The sequence below is a fragment of the Artemia sp. Qi Xiang Cuo genome, chromosome 5 (assembly GCF_049724085.1).
Source record: "Artemia sp. Qi Xiang Cuo chromosome 5, ASM4972408v1, whole genome shotgun sequence".
NCBI lineage: Eukaryota > Metazoa > Arthropoda > Branchiopoda > Anostraca > Artemiidae > Artemia > Artemia sp. Qi Xiang Cuo.
Genome location: NC_142798.1, coordinates 30,344,968 through 30,365,434, shown reverse-complemented (window position 1 = coordinate 30,365,434; position 20,467 = coordinate 30,344,968). Strand labels below are relative to the sequence as shown.

The 20,467-nt window shown below is 35.5% G+C and overlaps 1 protein-coding gene across 2 annotated transcripts in view; it reads left to right on the top strand.

Annotated features, from left to right (window-relative positions):
* Positions 1 to 20,467, top strand: part of trio (trio Rho guanine nucleotide exchange factor) — a 456,894-nt gene that overhangs the window by 113,648 nt on the left and 322,779 nt on the right. For both annotated transcript variants that reach the window (XM_089089484.1, XM_089089483.1), the window contains exons 19-21: positions 2,511 to 2,826; positions 7,323 to 7,573; positions 10,355 to 10,500. In XM_089089484.1, the coding sequence (XP_088945610.1) occupies positions 2,511 to 2,826; positions 7,323 to 7,573; positions 10,355 to 10,500 (713 nt within the window). The remainder of the gene's footprint in view (positions 1 to 2,510; positions 2,827 to 7,322; positions 7,574 to 10,354; positions 10,501 to 20,467) is intronic.

The window sequence follows — 20,467 nt, the reverse complement described above, 5'->3', positions numbered from 1 at the left end:
TTGTAACAGCTTGATCTCTGTTTTTAGTTAACAGCATTTAGTTAGTTATATTTATTTAATAAAATTTAGTTCATAGTATTAGCACGTGTATAACAGTTAAATTACAGCTCCTTATTTTTGGATTGTGTACCGGTGGTAGTTTGGTACCGATGCGAAAATTATCGCCTTTTGGTTGTCATCTGAATCGGGCAAAGTCGCAGCCTTATTCCCGACTGGAAAATCTAAACATATTTTATATATGTACGTGTATCTGTATCTATGTATCGTAAACTGTATATATGTTATATAACCATATGTATTTGAGGACAAATAAATAATTTCCAATTTCTGAAAGTCTTTCTCCGTGTGGGTAAGTTGAAGTTCGCTATATTTTTTTTAGTTTATGAAATTTTTACGATCTTCTAAAATATAAACTCTAATAATATTTGCTATTTAAGATCCAAAAAACTTGCTTCAGTGGCATGTAGCAGGTGTACTTAACTACATTCTGCTGTATACTTTTTTATATTTTTCATCATTTATAGTGCCTTACAGAACATTCACCAACTAATGGTTTATTGACAATCATCTCGGTGAACCTATTCGGTAAATTGGTTACTGGAACAAAATTGAAATATAATTGTGTCTATTGTTTTTCATAAATCAGTTATCAGATTTGAGGCTACTAAAAATAAGTAACTTAATCAATTATAACCTATGAAAGGCACATAAAGAAGCATTTGCACTCACCAAAACATAAATTAGATCTATAACTGCTCTAATTAAATAATCAACAAACATAATCAAGCTAATTCTGATTAAGCAAACATAAATTACTCTAATTAAATTCTTAATTTTCAAAGCTTTAAGTATGTTACCCTGTTAATCCTTTTCCAGTATTTCTCACACCAATCTTAAAATATATATTAAAATGAAAGAGAAATTCTATATATTCTGTCACTACAACATAAAAAAGTAGAAATATGTTCTCATGACTTAACAAATAAGGGATTTCCATTTAACGAACGTGAATACCATTGAGGTAAATATAATGAAGAAACTGGTATGGCTCTCAGGTGTGCTGGCCCCAAGCCGTCATGTTCAAGAATAAGTTGTTAGTAGTAGAATTAATACTAGCAAGTATTAAACGTGTAAAGTAATTAGTAATTAGTTGCCAACTTAGAATTATTAGCAACCGTGAATAGAGTCTTACAAATACAATTTTCTTCCTTTGGGCTATAGATCAGATTCAATCTTACTTTATCTATAAAAAAAGAAAAAAAAATGAGAAACCTTGCATTCAGTCCCACTAAAAAAGACAAAGGAAAAAAGAGTATTAAGACCCTTAGGACTCACGAATAAGCATAAGTACCCACCACTGAACGTGAACAGAATTGGTTTATTAAGGTAGTGGATTGTAATCGCTATATTTAAGTTCAGACAGAGGACAATAAATATTGTCAAGCGAGATCGACCAAGCAATGTTACTATGTGACTTTTGGCTGGAATGCTGGATTGGAAGCAAAATCTCCTTATGTCTTCCTAAAAAATTTATGGAGAAGAAGAGACTCCTTTAAATGCCTTGCTAAAAAGTATAATGTTGATACTAGTGTGCTAGCAAGGAGCTTTTGTTTATTTAGACTTAATTTTGCTGACCGGCGAAGTCAACTAGGACGTAAATTTTTTTTTTTTTTTTTGGCGATGTGAAATCCGCATGGTTTTCAATAAACTTATTGCAATTGGTTTTTACAATCTTTGCCTTTCAATAGGTAACTGCAATTATTGAATTGTGGCCAAGGCGTTTATGGAAAGCTATTGCAATTAATTATTCGCTTGTTGTGTGCCAGAGCCCCGTAAGCTGCGATTTGCCCTTATGAAGATAACAAATTCTTAGAATATTTATCTATTATTATAAGCTACCAATGTTTTAATTAAATTTTTGGGCTTGCTTTTGTGTGTGTGTGTGTGGGTTTGTGTGTGTAAGAAATTAATTTTGATATTAAAACCCCGTTTGACATTGTACAATACTCGCGCTGATTTGATAAGCAATTGCAATGAGCTCTGCTGAATGCGGGACGAGCCACTGAGGTGATATGCGACGGCATTTAAAAGCTTAAGATTCTCCTTGTCTAGACTTCTTTTATTTCATCTCTTTCTTCTCTTAATTCCTTATAAGATCGTCCAATTGGTTTTTGTTTTATTTTGTTTTATTGGTTTTGTTATATATTATTGCAATTGGTTTTTGTAATTTTTGGAGTTCAATATACAGCTGCAATCACTAAGCCACTTTTTGAAACCTATTGCAGTTGAATTTCTGCTTATTGAGCTTCTGAGCTCAATAAGGTGCAATTCTATCCTTTTGAAGATAGAAAATTCTTGGAGTAACAATAACTACGCTGATGTTATAAGCTATTGTAATTAATTGCAATAAAGTCTGTTGAACGCTGGACCGGCTATTGAGGCGAAATTTGACTCTACCTAAAGATTTTTAATGTCTTGACTTTCCTCTCTTGTAATCACATTCTTTACAGGTATGTTCAGTTCTTGATAGTTTAGAGCGCGAGTATCGTCGTGAGGAGGACTGGTGTGGTGCCACTAATCAGCCGACTGAAATAACTGACAAACCTTTGTCACCCATTAGTGATAAAGTAAATGGATCTCAAGACAAAATAACGATGATATCTCAGCTGATAGCTCGGCATCAAGAACAAAAAGAAAGTTTTCTCCGTGCTTGTACTCTTGCGCGTCGTACTGCAGAAACTTATCTAAAATATTCAAGTCGGAGCCTCACATTTTATAGTTATCAGAGTGAAGGACAATTAAGAGGACCGGAAAACCGTGTAAAAGGTAGCCTACTAGATTTATATTTTGGTATTTTATTTAAACTTTCACAGCCTGTTTAGCCGTCTTTACAAGCACGTGCAATAGGGTAGCGGTCGTCAACCTTTAGAAATGCATGGATCACTAAATATATGATTTTTTATTTGGTGGACCACTAAAATAGATTTGAAAACAAAAAAGGTGCTGTAAATATATATATATATATATATATATATATATATATATATATATATATATATATATATATATATATATATATATATATATATATATATATATATATATATATATATATATATATATATATATATATATATATATATATATATATATATATATATATATATATATATATATATATATATATATATATATATATATATATATATATATATATATATATATATATATATATATATATATATATATATATATATATATATATATAGTAATTATTTAAAAAAAAAGAAAAATAACAATTTTTTTAGTGTAATGGTTGCTCTTGTTTATTTGTCATCATGATGAGGAGTGTGGGTTCTAATGATTTTACTGTAAGACAAAGAGCAGCATCTATTTCAAGCCGAGAGCGGTACCAAGTTTTAATGATTGTTACAGATTTAAATGTTTTTTGTTTTTTTTTGTTTTTTTTACATATATATATGTAGCTGAAAACTGAATGAAAATTGGCATATCCTTCTCACTCAGTATTATTATTATTATTATTAGTTTATTAATAAAAAAAATAGAACTTGACAAAAATGCATACATATATGTAAATATATAATACATGAAGAAAAAACAAGTCTTTCAACTAAATCTTCTAGCCTGCCCATGAACTTGCTAAGGCAAGTTGTCCTAGGGGCGTGCCAGGAATAGAAAAAAAGAGAAAATTTTAAAGAGTAATGGGTATTCATTTTTTTTAGAGAGACCCAAAAATGAGCTCTTGATAAAGAGGACTTGAATTTTAATTTGAGACAGTCATCACAAGAAAGACTGATGAGGGTTTCTGTTTCCTTTATGCTTAATTTGTCCTCTACGATGTTAGATACAAGTGGATCTATTATCCACATATTTCCAGGTCTGGGATCTCCTTCCCTTGGGCAATACAAATCAAGATATTTTGTCAGTGACTGTAAGTGCTGTTGTATAATCATGGATACCCCTTGACAGTTGAGACCCGTCTCTCCCATTAGTTTATCAACATTTGCAGATCTCCGTCTGCCAACCGGGTTTGCCATAGTGATGTTTTCTTTAGAAACGCATCTACCTTTCCTCGTAGTTTACACACGTTCTAAAGTTGTCCTTGCAAAGATAAGCTCAGTTTATTTAACAGAGAAAAAATATGTGCTAGCTATACCAGCTTGGCTACCCACTCATCATCAGACAAGAGTCCTTGAAATTTCTTATTATTTTGCTGCTTAAAAAAAAAACAATCTAATTCCTTAACGCAATACTAACAGTCCGCTCAGTATTTTGCCCCTAGATACCCAACTTACCTCAGCGTAAAAAAGAAGGTGAGTAAACTGAAAACCCATTTTATCGCAGAACAATTCAAACATCTGTGAATTCCCAACTTTACCTCCAATTTCATTTGCAATTTTTATAATTTAGGAGAATACTTCATTTAGTTCTGGGATTTTTTTTTACCACAAGCCGCTCACGATGTATAATGCAATGGGTAGACAGAATGTCTGGGTGACCATCATTTTTTATTCTTGCAACAATTCCTGAGCAATGTCCAGTCATGTTTGCAGACCCGTCTGTACAAATGCCAATACATTTTTCCACTCAATTTCGTGCTTCAGGAAATAACTGTCAATTACTTTAAAGCTCTCGAAGCTAGTTGCTCTGCCCGGCAAATTCAATGAGCAAAGAAGTTCTTCTTGTAGTTCTTGAAAATCTACCCTTAAAAAACAAGAAGTGCTTTGTTAATGAAGTCTGTAGATTCATCAGGTTTAATTGAATAAAATGGTGCATTTTTACCATTTTTACAGCTTGATTTTCAATATCTTCAGCCATTTCTTCGATTCTGCGCTTAACAGTGTTAGCAGACATAGGAGTTAACTTCAGTCTTTGAATAGCATGTTTTCCCAAAACAGCTTCACCAGCTTGTAACGTGCAAGCTTTGATTAGGTCTTTTCTATCGTATATGGTTTTTTATTCTGTGTAATTTGGAGTGCTATCAAGTAGAAAGCAATTAATAGGGATTTATCTTCAATAATAATATTTTTTAAAGCCTTATTTGCTTTTTCACACCTCCATGCGCTCTTTGAAAACATTCAAGTGGTTTGTCAACTAAATCTGAGTGTTTTGATTGCAAGTGAATTTTGAATTTTGACAATTTCATGGCATCGTTAGACAAACCTTCATGACAAATAACACAAAGAGGTATTAGGTTCTGCTCACTACCAGGTTCTTGAAGAAATCCAAGTTTCAGGCAGTCTGGATCATATTTTTTTGATATTTTTTATCAATTTTTTTTTTAGGTTAATAACAGACAATTCGGTTCGGTGGAAAAATACATTGTAGCTATATTTTAATTAAATATTTAGTTGGTATTTTGGTTAGGTTAGGTTAGTTTAGGTTACGTATTTTTCTTAGTTTAGGTTACGTATAGTTAGGTTAGTTTAGGTTACGTATTTTTAGGCTACGTGTTTTTCGCGTTCTTTTTTCTCCTCGTATGTTTAACGAGCACTATGGATGCTCTGGTAGGTCTAATTAACTAATTAACTAGTTAACTGATTAGCTCACCATTATTATTATTTTCATCACTTATTTTATCTTTACTTTTTCAAAAGAATTCCATAATATTCACTTGGCTTTTATCACTCTTTATGGGTCTGTTGGCTATTTTATTTGAATCTGGAAAAAAAAGAACAATCCAGAAAATCAGGAACTTATAGTTCCCACGGGAATTGCACTAATACTGGAGGCTGGATTGGAAATTAAAACAGAACAAAACTTGTTCGTAGAAATAGCAAGTCAAACACAAATGCCTCCTGTCATAGATGTATGCTGATTCAAGAATGTTCAACAGTAGAAATTGTTAAATACATCCTGACATAGATGTATGTTGGTTCAAGAATGTACAGCAGCAGAAGTTGTTAAATGTGTCAACAAAATGTCAATTTTTATTACCTTTTTCATTTGCAGTACAGCAATATAATAACAAACGTAATTTTAAAATTTTTAATCTATGATAAGTTTCCTTTGTTTTTTCTTATGTCCATGAAATACGAAAAAAGGGACATTGTTTAATAGTGGTCTCTTTTCTTCCTGGACCACCTAAACATTTTCATGGACCACCGGTGGTCCATGGACCACAGGTTGGCGACCGCTGCAGTAGGGGATTGAAAACCACAGGTTTTGACGTATGTGTTAAATTTTTATTGAGACATAATGTGTCAGTCTTATGCATTCTAACACCATCCCTGAAAATAATTCTTTGGAAAAAAAAAAAACCTGAATGAAAATGTACTGCTGTATTCACTGGTCATGGAGCCTTGGAAAGGACTATTTTATTACTATGTTTATTAATATTGCTTAAGTCCTTGAATTGACCGATTGATGTCATTTTAACTGGACAAGATGTGCCAGTACTCTTCTTTTGAGCAAAATAAAACTTAATCAGTATGGCTTAAAAATAGATAAATTTACTGAAAATATAATTAGAGTAGGTTTTCCTTCATCATGGCCTCCTCTCCAGGCCAGATTTACTATAAAACTAATTAGTCACTGGTATTGGGTCGACTGATACCTGGAAAACCAGCTTAATTTTTTGCAACTCTATAAAGTTGGTATTTCGTTTAGGCTTAAGTATTTTATCTTGGGCGTAACCACAATTTTTAACAAGAGAAACGAAAACTAATCAATTTTCATGCAAGCTTGAAGCTGTTACCAGAGATGGGATGAGAATGCACGGTTAATTGGACTGGATCTTCGAAGGGTCGTCTTCCCAAAAACATTGTTGAACAGCCTTTGTGCTAAGGCCATATTTATATTTTCTAAATTAATAATGCTTGTCAAGAAACTAGTCTAAATAAACGCACCATTACGCCCAAACACGAGCATTTAGAGGCTTTTTCAAGAGATAGAGGGGGTGGGAGAAAAGGATTGCCGGAATCTCCAAAAAAAGTGGACTAATTGTATTTCTATTTAGTTCAATTTCTAAAATATCGTGGAATGTGTTGGAATTTCAGTGAGGAGTGATGGGGAATATTTCTCTTCCCTACATGTTTGTCAAACTCTTAGTTTTAGTGTTAGTATCGATCGAAGATATCCTCACTCCCCTAGTAAGATTTGGTTTAAAATTGTGCTTTTAAAAGATATTCCAATAAATAAACTCAGCGATGCCGCGCCGTTTGAGGAGTCTGAGCTCCAGCGTAACACTCCGGCTTCCTACAGCCTCTTGTCGTGCACAGTCATGGGGGATCATGAAATTGCCGTCTTACACTAAAGATTTATAATAGCCTTGCTAGAAATCACTTTTCAACCTTTTTCAGCTATTCTTGAAAAATTACGATCTCAGGAAAACCGTGTGCTTGAATATTGGGCAAACCGTAAACGTCGTTTGGATCATTGCCAGCAATTTGTATTATTTGAACGTTCAGCTCGTCAAACTCTCGATTGGTTGAGGACAGCCGGTGAAGCGCACCTTTCAAGATCCGGTGTTTCCGGTTTTGCCGTCGTTAACACCAAAGAAGAAACAGAAGGAATGCTTAGAGATCATATGAATTTCAGAATATCTGCAAAGGTATTATTTTTCTTCTTTCTAACTTTCTTTTGCCTGAAAACAACTTGTGGTGCCCAAAACGTAAGGGTGTAGATTACACCTTTTTACAGTAAGTTCTTTACTCATAATGCTAAATAAATTCTCTAGGCACATTTGTTAACGCATAATTACTTCATATGACAGAGGGAAGACATATAGGTAGAGATGGAGGAGGTGGGGGGGGGGCGTTGGGGAAAAAATCTGTCAGTGGCAAGCCAAATTAGCAATAACTCCTATAAGGATAAAGCAACAATAATGAGCTTGACAATGTTGGCGTCTCAGTGAGATAAACTGCTATAAAGGTATATTTTAATTAAATGTTTAATATATAGAGTTGGTTAGGTTAGGTATTTAATGTAATGCGTTTTGAGCAGCATGCTTTCCATAATTCTCTGTTGTATTTTCCATAATTTTGCTACTAAAGTATTATATTTTCATGTATTTCGGTATATTTCATCAGGAATAACCTAACGTTACTTCTTTGGTGTGGTCGCTATAACACTTAACTACCAAATATTACTATATTTTTCAAGTAAATGAGTGGACTTTTAGAGGTTTTGCGAGTTCAGGGTGCTAGAATAGGTTTGAAAATAAATGTTAATAAGACTAAGTCGCTAAGGCTCGGAATAAGCGAAGATGAAAAGATGACGTTGGGTAGCGAAAAGATTGATCAGGTAAGCTTCACTTACTTTGTATTATTAGTAAAGACGGTGGGAGCAGTGAAAATGTTAAAAGCAGGCTTAGGGTGTTTTTTTCACAGTTGACAAAAGTTTGGAAGAAAAACAAGACAAGTCTGCTAACCAAGACTAGAATATTGGAAGCTACAGTGATGACAGTGGTCAAATATGGCTCTGAAGCATGGACGCTCCGAAAAGCGGATGAAGATTTGCTAGATGTTAATCAGAGAAATTGCCTACGGATTATTCTGGGTACCCGGCTGACTCGTCGTATTTCAAACAGTAGGCTGTACGAAAAGTGTGGTTCAATCCCGCTTTCTAGGGCTATAATGAGAGAAAGGTTGAGATGGCTAGGGTCCGTTCTGCGGATGAGGGATGATAGATTGCCGAAGATTGTCTTTTCTGGCCGACCGTCAAGGGCTAAACGGAAAGCAGGTTGTCCGCGGTCGGGGTGGGATGGTGTCATAAAGAAATATTTATGGGAAATGGGACCTTCCTGAGAGGGTGTAAAGAGGGAGGCTTTAAGTAGATTTGGATGGAAGAGGAGCGTGCATAGCTGTGTTGGCCTCTGGCTGCATGGTGCTGTGGTGAGATGATAGTAGTAGAAAAATCCAGTAAAAACTCGTAAAACCTGTAGTTTTGATTTCTATTACCTCTAGTTCGGCCACGCAAAGAAAAAGTAAATTGGTTGTGGTTTGTGGTAGTCTGCAACCGAAATAGGGTTTTAACAACACAAGTAAAATTTTATAGGACAACAAATAAATAAGCTTGCTTTCCAAAAGCCTGTTATTACTAATGATAAAATAAATTATTTGGTAATTTTTATATTTTATTTTTTATTTATTTAACTGAAAAACAAGAAAAAAAATTATGTAGTATTTTTGTGATATCCCTTTTGTTCAATCAGTAATCATTCTCAGTTTGCATTATGTAGTAGAGTCAATGAGCGCAAACAGTAAAACCGCAGTCCGAGCTCCGCTACGGAAAGGATGCGTCAAACATTATAACCCAAGAAGCTTATTCATCAAGTCAAGTACAAAAACACTTTACTTTCAATGTGAGAGGTACAGAATTTAGTGAATCGAAGGAACTTCTTGAGAACTATGGGACACAAAAAAAGCGTCAAGGCAGGCATTGGAAATTTGCAAATTCACTATGGATATTCCAGAAAGTATTCCACAAAGATGACTGAGAGGGTCATATTAAATCTAATAGCGTCTAGGATTTTCTCTACGCTAGGCGAATAGACATCTTCCTGTCAGTGGTACCAGTTCACCATAATTTAGATTGGGGGGGGGGGGTAAGGATTTTTTATGGCGTTTTTTAATGAAGATACAAAATAAAGGTATTTTTCGAAATTTTAGGCGGGGATCGTTTTTCAGCGTATTGTAATTTGAGATACATAGAAAAGGTATTTTTCAGAATATGATCTCCTCTCCCCAGTGGTGCCAATGCTTCATGCGTTCTGTAGAGTTCTTGTAGTTTTCAGCACGTCTTTGTTATTTTTTCTTTAAATATGTAAAATCAAGTGTCTGTGTTTCTCTCCGGTGGGCTTTCAATTAAAAATCGAGAATTCACGCATAAATTGTGAAATTTTGGGAAATAAACTTGTAACCCTGAGCGCTATTATAAACTAAATATATATATATATATATATATATATATATATATATATATATATATATATATATATATATATATATATATATATATATATATATATATATATATATATATATATATATATATATATGTATGTATATGTGTAAAAATATGATTTCATGAAAGGTAAATTAAAAGAAAAAATGTTTGGAAAATATGAGAGTTTATTGCAAAAATCATTACAGTTAAGAACTTGAGGGAGGAAGCACAGGGGGAGGAGTAAAAAGCCCTAAAGCCCTATATTTTATATATTCTTTCTTTAGCTCGTAGGCCCTTAATTGCCTTCCCATAAATTTCGTAAAAATTGCCTTCTGTTTACTTTTTGTGCTGTTTTAACAAGTACGTCTCATTTCCCCCTAAAGGATATCCCTCTTACTTGACTACCCCTAAAAATTTTAATGCCTAAAGAAAATTGTTGTTACAGGAAACAAGGGAAAAGGTAAAGCTATTAATCCAGCTAGCCGACAGTTTGGTAGAAAAGGGTCATGCTCATGCTGGTCTCATCCAGAATTGGGTCAGTGCTGTGGATGCTCGGTTCAAGGATTTCAGCTACAGAATGGACAAATACAAGTAAGTTCTCTCTATCTTTCTCTCTCTCTGTTCCTGCAAATAAAAAGCCGAACACTTTTTCTACATTCGGTCTTCAAATAGACCAGGGTTATCTTCTATATTACACTTACGTACGACCTGATATTAAAAATGACAAAGGTAAAACACCATTGGATCTATCAGAACAAAAAGAAAGAACAGACTTAAAAAAATGAGTAAGTTTGAGGACATTAAAATGATGCTAGAAGTTCATATTAAACTTGCACAAAAAAATTATTCAAACCATATAAGTTTAAATGGCGGACAGACATGAAGATTTGGTATTCTGCATAGTAGAAAAAGCAGGACGTACAGAATTTCAAAATATTGATTTCAAGATTGGTCATAATTTTGACCGATCTTATAAATTTATTTATAATTATGATCATTATTATATGATCAAAATTATATATGATCAAGAAATATGATCAACATTATAATGATCAAAATTATGGTCATTGTATCTATTTCAAGATATAATGATTATAATTTTGTTGATCTTGCATTATCCTTACTACAGAGTGGTTTGAACGTCCATCCTTCTTCTCCAGAGGCTAGTGACTAACCGCTGCGCTGTAGATCACCCATGTAGTAGTGATTAGGGTTAATCTAGGGCTGAAATTTAGAAGAGTTCTGGCAAGTTATGACGCTGGTAGACTCAATGATGAGAATTTGAAAGAATCTTTCCAGAAACAGTTGAATAGACTATGTAAAAGATGGATGTAATTATTTTAGGAAGAGAAGGGGCTTGTGCAAGAAGTATTGGAGTGATAGATCAAATGAAAATAAGAGGAATGTAAGGAAAGTAGAGAAAGCATTAAAATATGAATTAAGGATGTGTGAAGTGGAGGCCATAGGTAAAATTGCTGAAAATCTGGAAGATGTAGCCATACGGCATAATAGTAAAATGTTGTATTGAAATGTAAAAAAACTGAAGGAGAATAGTGAATCTGGACTTGTCCCTGTTAAATGTGGGATTGGGACCTTAATTAGTGATAAGGAAAGAGTTAAAGGGAGATGGACAGAACAGTTTGAAAATTTGCTTAACCGTCATACAGTTACAGGAAATGAAACAAAAAAGAATGAAAAAATTTCAGATACTTTGGAAGTAGAGGAAGATTTATTTTGCAAGGAAGAACAAGAGATAGTACTAAAAGGATTAAAAACAATAATAAGGCCCCAGGTGCTGATAGTGCGGTAAATATTTTGTTTGAAATATAGTGGCTGTAAAGTTAGAGATAGATTATTGAACATAATTGATATAATTTTGAAAAAAAAAGAAGTACTTAGTGATTTTAGGAAAACTTCAATTAAAATCCTTTACAAGAAAGGTGATAAGAGTGAGTGTGATAAACATAGAGACATTCTGTTGGAAGCAATTTACTTAGTATGATGATACTTTAGAGACTTAGAGATGCTGTAGATTATGTTTTAAGAGAAAAACAGTATGGTTGTGGTAAGGGGAGAAGACGTATCGACCAAATTTTTACTCTAAGATTAATCATTGAGAAGTGCCTGAGTCATCAGGCCCCTTTAGTTCTTAGCGTTATAGATTACGAGTAAGCGTTTGATTCAGCCGATAGAGGATCCTTAGCGAAGGTCCCAACCTTCGCTAAGGTTATGACCTTCGTATCGTATGCCAGATAAATATAAATAAGTGATTAGTGCTAAGTAAAAGTATAACATCTATGTGGTTAAGGCAGGAATTGAGGTTAGTAGCTGGTTCCGTATTGAATCAGGAGTTAACAGAGTTGCCTTCTATTCTATCCTCATGTATGTGTTTATATGCCAACTAATTATCGAAATTCTACATCTAGGCAACAATATGCTTTAGCTTAGGCGTCCCTGCCAAAATTACAGCATAAAGTTAAGTCATCAAATAAATCGCTTGTCATATGTGGTGACTTCAACTCAGACCTCAAAGATGCTGCTGCACCTTTTACACAGTTGCTCCTTTCTTCAATGCCAAGCGAAACATTTTTGCTATTAAAGTCTAAATCTTTCTCTTACGTTCACCTTTCTGGTTCCACTTCCGATCTTGATTTTGTTCTCTCGAATATCCCGGAGCTCCAGAGCGTCATTGTTAACGTTTCTGATAATATGTTAACAGGTGACCATCTACATTTAAATCTTTATATTAACTTTTTTGTTCCACAAATCAGTCAACAGCGTCAGTGGTTTTGGAAGATATATTGGGATAATGTAGATATATCACTACATCTAAGTGTTTTGAATTCTATGCTGTCTAAAATAAAAATTCCTTTTCACCACCTTTCTACAACGCTGAATGGCAGCAGCCTTGATTTAGATTGTCATCTTACTGAGATTGCTCATTCGTTTAAAGTAGCCGCCTCAGCGGCAGTACCATCTGAGAGAATTAGGATTGGCACACGGAAAAAGGGCTGAAGCGATAACCCAGAGCTACAACTTGCAAAGAACCGTCACAAGTTTTGGTTTAAGATCTGGGAGGATTGTGATCGCCCCAGATCTGGTTTAATTTTTAGGATCCGAAAATCGACTAAAAGAGAGTACCGGAAAGCTTTAAAGTTCTTGAAAAGAAGGCAATTATCTATTCTATCTCGTGATATCCGAAATCATCCGCAGATACTATGGAACAAAGTATTAAAGTTCACTTCATCGTCATTTTCGCGTTCTAACCCTAGTGATGTAACCTCCTGGGAAAAACACTTCTCCTCGTTATTTTCTGATAGGCCCCCACCACTGGACACCACTTTTCGGCAGATTCTCTTGCACCATTTTTCTCAACTAGATCATAGCCGAAATCTTGTTTTTATCACGCCATCGTCAGTTTTTACGCTAATTCGTCTCCTTAAAAAAAGGCAAAGCTCCTGGTTCTGACGGACTCCAATCAGAACATTTGATTTATGGTACCGCGAAACTAGTTGAGAATATGACGCTACTTTTCCAAGCTTGTATTGTGCAGCAATTCGTACCGACTGCACTATGCGAGGGTATTGTGACGTTTATACCAAAAAAGATTAAAGGCCCTCAATAGTGCGACTCTTATTGTCCAATTATAGCTTGTTCAGCTATTGCAAAATTATTTGAAAAGATTCTTCTTTTAAAAATCTCAAATAGGTTTGACCATGGAGATCATCAGTTTGGTTTTCGTACTGGTCTTGGTGTTGGGAATGCACGTGCAGTTTTCGTGTCTATTGTGGAGAGGTATGAGAGAATGAAAAAAACCTTTATATGTTTGTGCGATAAATATTTCTAAAGCATTTGATTCGATCCTACACTCCCAAGTTGTTTTAGCACTTTTGAGGAGTGGGGTAAACCCATTCATTTGTGCCTCCCTGTGGCAATGGTACCAAAACTCTTCCATACGTGTCCGCGTGCAAAATCTTTATAGCAACCGAATTTCTTTGCGTCGTGGAGCGAAACAGGGCTCAGTGTTAAGTCCTGCAATATTTAACAATGCCATCGGTTGCGCAACCCGCAGAATACCGCATTTTCTTATCGAGCCATCCAATGACGCAAGTCACCTTTCATACGCAGATGACATTCTTCTGCTGTCTGATAATTTGCAATCACTGCAGGCTGCTGTGAACAGCCTTTATTCCGGGTTGTTAGACATCGGGTTGTTTGGCCTCGGGCTGTCCGTCGCTTCTGCTATAACTGAATTTCTCGTTTTTGGTTCTCATCACCGTCCCGATTCAAAAATTAAGGTTTCCCCTGATTCAATTTCTGCCACTGCTTCACTCAAGTACCTTGGACTTGCACTCGGGACCTCAATTCGAATAACAAGGTCATTAACAATAAATGTGTTGAGAGAGAAGTTGAGACAGTCCTACAAGAATAGACTTTTATTAATAGACTATAATTAATTTCAAGAAGATTAAGTCGCTTATACTGAGAATAAGTGAAGATGAAGAGTTGATGTTGGGTAACGAGAAGATCGATCAAGTGGATAGCTTCACTTACCTAGGTAGTAGTGTTAGTAAAGATGATGGTTGTAGTAAAGATCTTAAAAGTAGAATAACCAAGCCCATGGTGTTTTTTTTTCACAGTTGAAAAAAAGTTTGGAAAAAGTAAAGAACAGTGTGGGCACAATGTGTTTTTTTTTTCGGCCGGGCACTTTGTATCGAAGGAGTTGTCGTAGAAACTTCAAAATGGGCTCATTCGATTGGAAATTGGATGTGCTAGTGCCCTTTTTAATAGTCGAAAGTGATTGGCGGGCAACTAGCCCCCCCCCCCACGCCCCTCATTCCACCAAACACATCCAACCAAAATTTTGAGATAGCCATTTTGTTCAGCGTTGTTGATTTTCAGATAGAAAATAAGGTTCTGAGTTACATACTCCCCATCAACCTTTGATATAACGGTTTAAAACTATAAACCTAGGGCATATAAGAACAACGTTGGCCAAATGTATTATGTATTATTCTTTTCCTCTACAACAGGACGCAATATATGGAAGGGGTCGTTATGGAAACTTCAAAAGGGGATCATTCGATTGGAAATTGAGAGTTCGAGTACCCTTTTTAATAGTCGAAAGTGACTGGAGGGCAGCTAGCCCCCCCCCCCCCCCACGCCCATCATTGCCCGAAACACATCCAATCAAAGTTTTGAGATAACCATTTTGTTCAGCGTAGTTGATTTAAAGATAGAAAATATGTTTTTGAGGAGGACACTCCCCCACAACCCTCAGGGCAAGTGTTTTAAGTTATTCCCTGGGTGTATATAAGGTTTTTATAGAAGGCGTTGTCGTAGAAACTTGAAAACAAGCTCATTCGATTGGAAATTCAAAGGGCTAGCACCCTTTTAATAGTCGAAAGTGATTGGAGGGTAACTTGCCCCCCCCCCCCCCCACGCCCATCATTCACCCAAACACATCCAATCAAAATTTTGAGATAGCCATTTTGTTGAGCGTAGTTGATTTCCAGATAGAAAATATGTTTTTGAGGAGGAAACTCCCCCAAAACCCTCATGGCAAGGGTTTTAAGTTGTGCCCTGGGGGTATATAAGGTTTTTATAGAAGGCGTTGTCGTAGAAACTTCAAAAAAGGCTCATTCGATTGGAAATTCAACGGGTTAGTGCCCTTTTTAATAGTCGATAGTGATTGGAGGGCAACTAGCCCCCCCCCCAACCCCTCAGTACCCCACAGACATACCAAAAAAAGTGTGAGATATCCAATTTGTTCGCCGTAGTTGATTTCCATCTATAAAATGTGGTGCTAAGGAGGACCATCCTTCAAAACCATCAAGGCTAGTGTTTTAAATTCCGCTCATGGGGTACACAAGGTTTTTCTTTAAGGTGTTGTCTTAGAAACTTAAGAAAAGGCTCATTCAATTGGAAATTCGAAGGGCTGGTACCCTTTTTAATAGTCGAATGTGATTGGAGGGCACCTAGCCCCCCCCCCCCATCACGCCCATCATTCCCCCAAATACATCCAATCAAAATCTTGATATAGTCATTTTGTTCAGCGTAGAAAATATTTTTTTGAGGAGGACACTTCCCCATAGCCCTCAGAGTACGGATTTTAAGTTATGCCCTGGGGGCATTTAAAGTTTTTGTAGGTTGTTACAGAAACTTCAAAAAAGGACCATTGGATAGGAAATTCAAAGAGCTATTCCCCTTTCTAGTAGTCGTAAGTAATTGGAGGGCAACTAGCCCCCCCCCCCCTACGCCCATCATTTCCTCAAACACATTTCATCAAAATTTTGAGATAGCCATTTTGTTCAGAGTAGTTGATTTCCAGATAGAAAATATGTTTTTGAGGAGGACACTCCCCCACAGCCCTCAGGACAAGAGTTTTGAGTTATGCCCTGAGGGCATTTAAGGTTTTTAAAGAAGGCGTTGTCGTAGAAACTTAAAAAAAACTCATTCGATTGGAAATTCAAAGGTCTAGTGCTCTTTTTTATAGTCGAAAGTGATTGGAGGGCAACTAGCCCCCCCTACGCCCATCATTCCCTAAATACATCCAATAAAAATTTTGAGATAGCCATTTTATTCAGCGTAGTTGACTTCCAGATAGAAAATATATTTTTGAGGAGGACACTCCCCCACAACTCTCAAAGCAAGGACGATGAGTTATGCCCTGGGGGCATAAAAGGTTTTTATTGAAATCTTTATGGTGGACACTTTAACAGGGACTCATTCGATTTGAAATACAAAGGGATAGTACCCTTTTTAATAGTCGAAAGTGATTTGACTTTTGTTCACCGTAGTTGATTTCCAGATAGAAAATATGTTTTTGAGGAGGACAATCCCCCACAAACCTCAGGGCAAGGGTTTTAAGTTATGTCCTGGGGGAATATAAAGTTTTTATAGAAGGAGTTGTCGTAGAAACTTAAAAACAGGCTCATTCGATTGGAAATTCAAAGGGCTAGTGCCCTTTTTAATATTCGAAATTGATTGGAGGGCAAGTAGCCCCCCCCCCCCTACGCCCATCATTTCCTCAAACACATCCAATCATAATTTTGAGATAGCCATTTCGTTCAGCGTAGTTGATTTCCAGATAGAAAATATGTTTTTGAGGAATACACTCCCCCAGAGTCTTCAGGGCAAGGGTTTTAAGTTATACCATGGGGTCATATAAGGTTTTTAAAGAAGGCGTTGTCGTAGAAACTTCAAAAAAATATCATTCGATTGGAAATTCAAAGGGCTAGTGCCCTTTTTAATAGTCGAAAGTGATTGGAGGGCAACTAGCCCCCCCCTCCCCCCACGACCATCATTCCCCAAATACATCCAATAAAAATTTTGAGATTTGAAAAATTGACAACCCTCAGGGCAAGGGTTTTAAGTTATGCCCTGGGGGCATATAAGGTTTTTATTGAAATCTTTGTCGTAGAAACTTGAAAAAGGGCTTATTCGATTTGAAATTCAAAGGGCTAGTACCCTTTTTAATAGTCGAAAGTGATTTCTGGGTAACTAAACCCCCTCTCACGCCCACCTTTTCCCCAAACATATCCAATAAAAATTTTTAGATAGCCATTTTATTCAACGTAGTTAAAAGTTTTGAAAATTAGGTCTTTAAGGATGACAGCCACTCCCCCCACAGCCCTCAGGGCAAGGGTTGTAAGTTATGCCCTGGGGCATATAAAGTTTTTATTGAAAGCGTTGTCATAGAAACTTCAAAAGGGCTCATTGAAATGGAAATTGAAAGGGCTAGTGCCTTTTTTAATAATTGAAAGTGATTGGATAGCGACTAATGCCTCTCTCACGCCCGCCATTTTCCAAAACACATGCAATCAAAATTTTGAGATATCCATTTCTTTCGGCGTAGTTGAACGTTCTGGAAATTAGGTCTTTTAGGATGATAACCCCCTCAGAGCCCTCAATGCAAGGGTTGTAATTTATGCCCTGGGGGCATATAAGGTTTATATAGAAAGTTGTTGTATAAATCATAGGCAGCACGATCGCGCTGCCTAAGTAAAGAACGGGGACACTCGAGAACGAGACAAGAAACGGGGAATAAGTAAAGAGGAGGACACTCCCCCACAACTCTCAGGGAAAGGGTTTTAAATTATGCCCCGGGGGCATATAAGAACGATGTTGGCACAATGTATTATTTATTGATTTTTTCCTTTAGAGCAGGGCACTTCGTATCGAAGAAGTTGTCGTAGAAACTTCGAAAAGCGCTCATTAAATTTGAAATTGGGGTGACTTGTGCCCTTTTTAATAGTCGAAAGTGATTGGAAGGCGACTAACGCCCCATTCACGCCCACCATTTCCCCAAACACATCCAATCAAAATTTTGAGATAGCCATGTTGTTTAACGTAGTTGAAAGTTCTGGAAGTTCGGTCTTAGAGGATGACAACCACCCTAACAGACCTTAGGGTAAGGGTTGTAATTTATGCCCTGGGGGCATATAAGGTATTTATAGAAAGCGTTGACATTTCCAAAAGGGCTCATTCGATTGGAAATCGAAAGGCCTAGTGCCCTTTTTAATAGTCGAAAGTGATTGGAAGGCTTGACATTTTTATAGTAAAGATCGAAGTGGGTATAATGTATTATTTTTGTTGTTGTTGTCGTTTAGACCAGGGCACTTCGTATCGAAGGAGTTGTCGTGGTAACTTCGAAAAGGGCTCATTTGATTGAAAATAGAAAGGGCTGATGCCCTTTTTAATAGTCGAAAGTGATTTGAGGGCAACTAATCCCTCTTCCACTCCTACCCTCCCACGCCCACCCTCCCACGCCAACCCTCCCATTTCTGCTCTTAAAATTTAACCAAATCAAAATAGCGTAAATGTATCCAAGCTATCAAAGAAAGTAAGCAGATTTTTTTTGCGGATGGTATCAAGTTTTCCATTTCAGGTCAACTAGAGGAGCTATGAAACTAAATTAAACAGTACTATCTGTGTCCAGATTTTTAAGAGGGTGTGTGTTGTTAAAATTTTCTGAAAATTTTTCTCCAGCATACAAATAGCAGGCCAAACTAAAAAGTCTTAAAAAACGAAAAGATTTAAAGTATTATTTTCTTTTTCCCTGAAAAGACTATGTCAATATAAAACGAACAGAATTAGTAAAAAAAAACTGTTTCCACAAAATAAATTTTTCAAAGAAAAGTAAAGAACTCCATTAAACAAAAAATGAGCAAAAATAAAATCAAATGTGCGCAAAACCCCTATGCCTTCCCAAGGTCAGAACAAAATTTTCACTTTACTGAAAAAATACAAATGAATGTGCATTGTCAGTTTAATATACATATACTGATATTTAGTAATCAAAATGTTAATTATTTGATTTATTAAAGTTATAAAAGTAAAAATATTGATATTTTTTCAGTAAAGTGCAAATTTTGTTCTGGCCTTGGGAAGCCATAGGGGTTTTGCGCACAACTTATGTTAATTTCTGTCCGTTTTGAGTTTGAGTCGGTTAATTATTGTAATTTCTGTTCGTTTTGGGTTTCATTTATTTATCGATGCTGATTTGTGGTAGTTCCACACTTGGTAGATTATTTGATTTTATTTTTGCTCATTTTTTGTTTAATGGAGTTCTTTACTTTTCTTTGAAAAACTTATTTTGTGGAAAAAGTTTTTTAAAGTTAATATGAAGAAAAGCCTGCAGACCAAGATCATAATAATTAAAGCTACAGTGATTACAGTGGTCAAGTGTGGCTGAAGTGTGGCGCAGTTTGTCACTGAATTTGGTGGGACGAGGTCGAAAAGAAGGATTTAATGGAATTTGAAAATTTTTGGGAAGCTGTAAAGAGGTTTTAAATAGATGTGGGTGGGAGAGGAGCGTGCGTAGCTGTTCTGGCCTAATACAGCTTATTGCTGCCCTGAGTTATTAGTAGTGATAGTAATAGTTTTTGTGGATCCTCTAATTATAATATTTTTCTTTTATTCGAGTCAGTTTTGCATTTTTGTTTCTATCTTAATTGAGACAATATTGGTCATGTGAATAAATAAAGCACAAGTTTTTGTCCACCAGAATTTTAACTCATCAATTTCTTTTCTCCCTATTTGACCAAAGATATACCAAAGATATGACCAAAGATATTTGACCAAAGATATTTGACCAAAAATAAATACGCAAATTATGCCCAAAATGAAAGAGAGTCTTGTTTCACAAAAACGGCAAGACAGGCATTTTCAAATGCGTTCCTCAATTGGCCTCATTATTTATATGTTATAAAAGATATGGTAGTGTAAGTTTAACTTTTCTCTTTTTACCTTCTATTTTGTTGCTAAAAGAGGAAATAATATACTTTTCATAAATTTTATATTTAGGTCATAATGGAAGGAGACAAATTAAAGTCATTATTTTGAGTGAATTAAAAAAAAACTTCCCGTTAAAGAACTTTTTCGAAAAACAGTAACTAAACTGTCCACAGAAATAAAAATGAATAATCAAATTAAACATAAATATTGCAGATACTGATATAAACGAATAATTAAATTGTGAACGAGTAAAAATTAAAAAAAATCCACAAATCAAACTTAAAACGAACTTAAATTATTACAAACAGGAGTTTGGCCA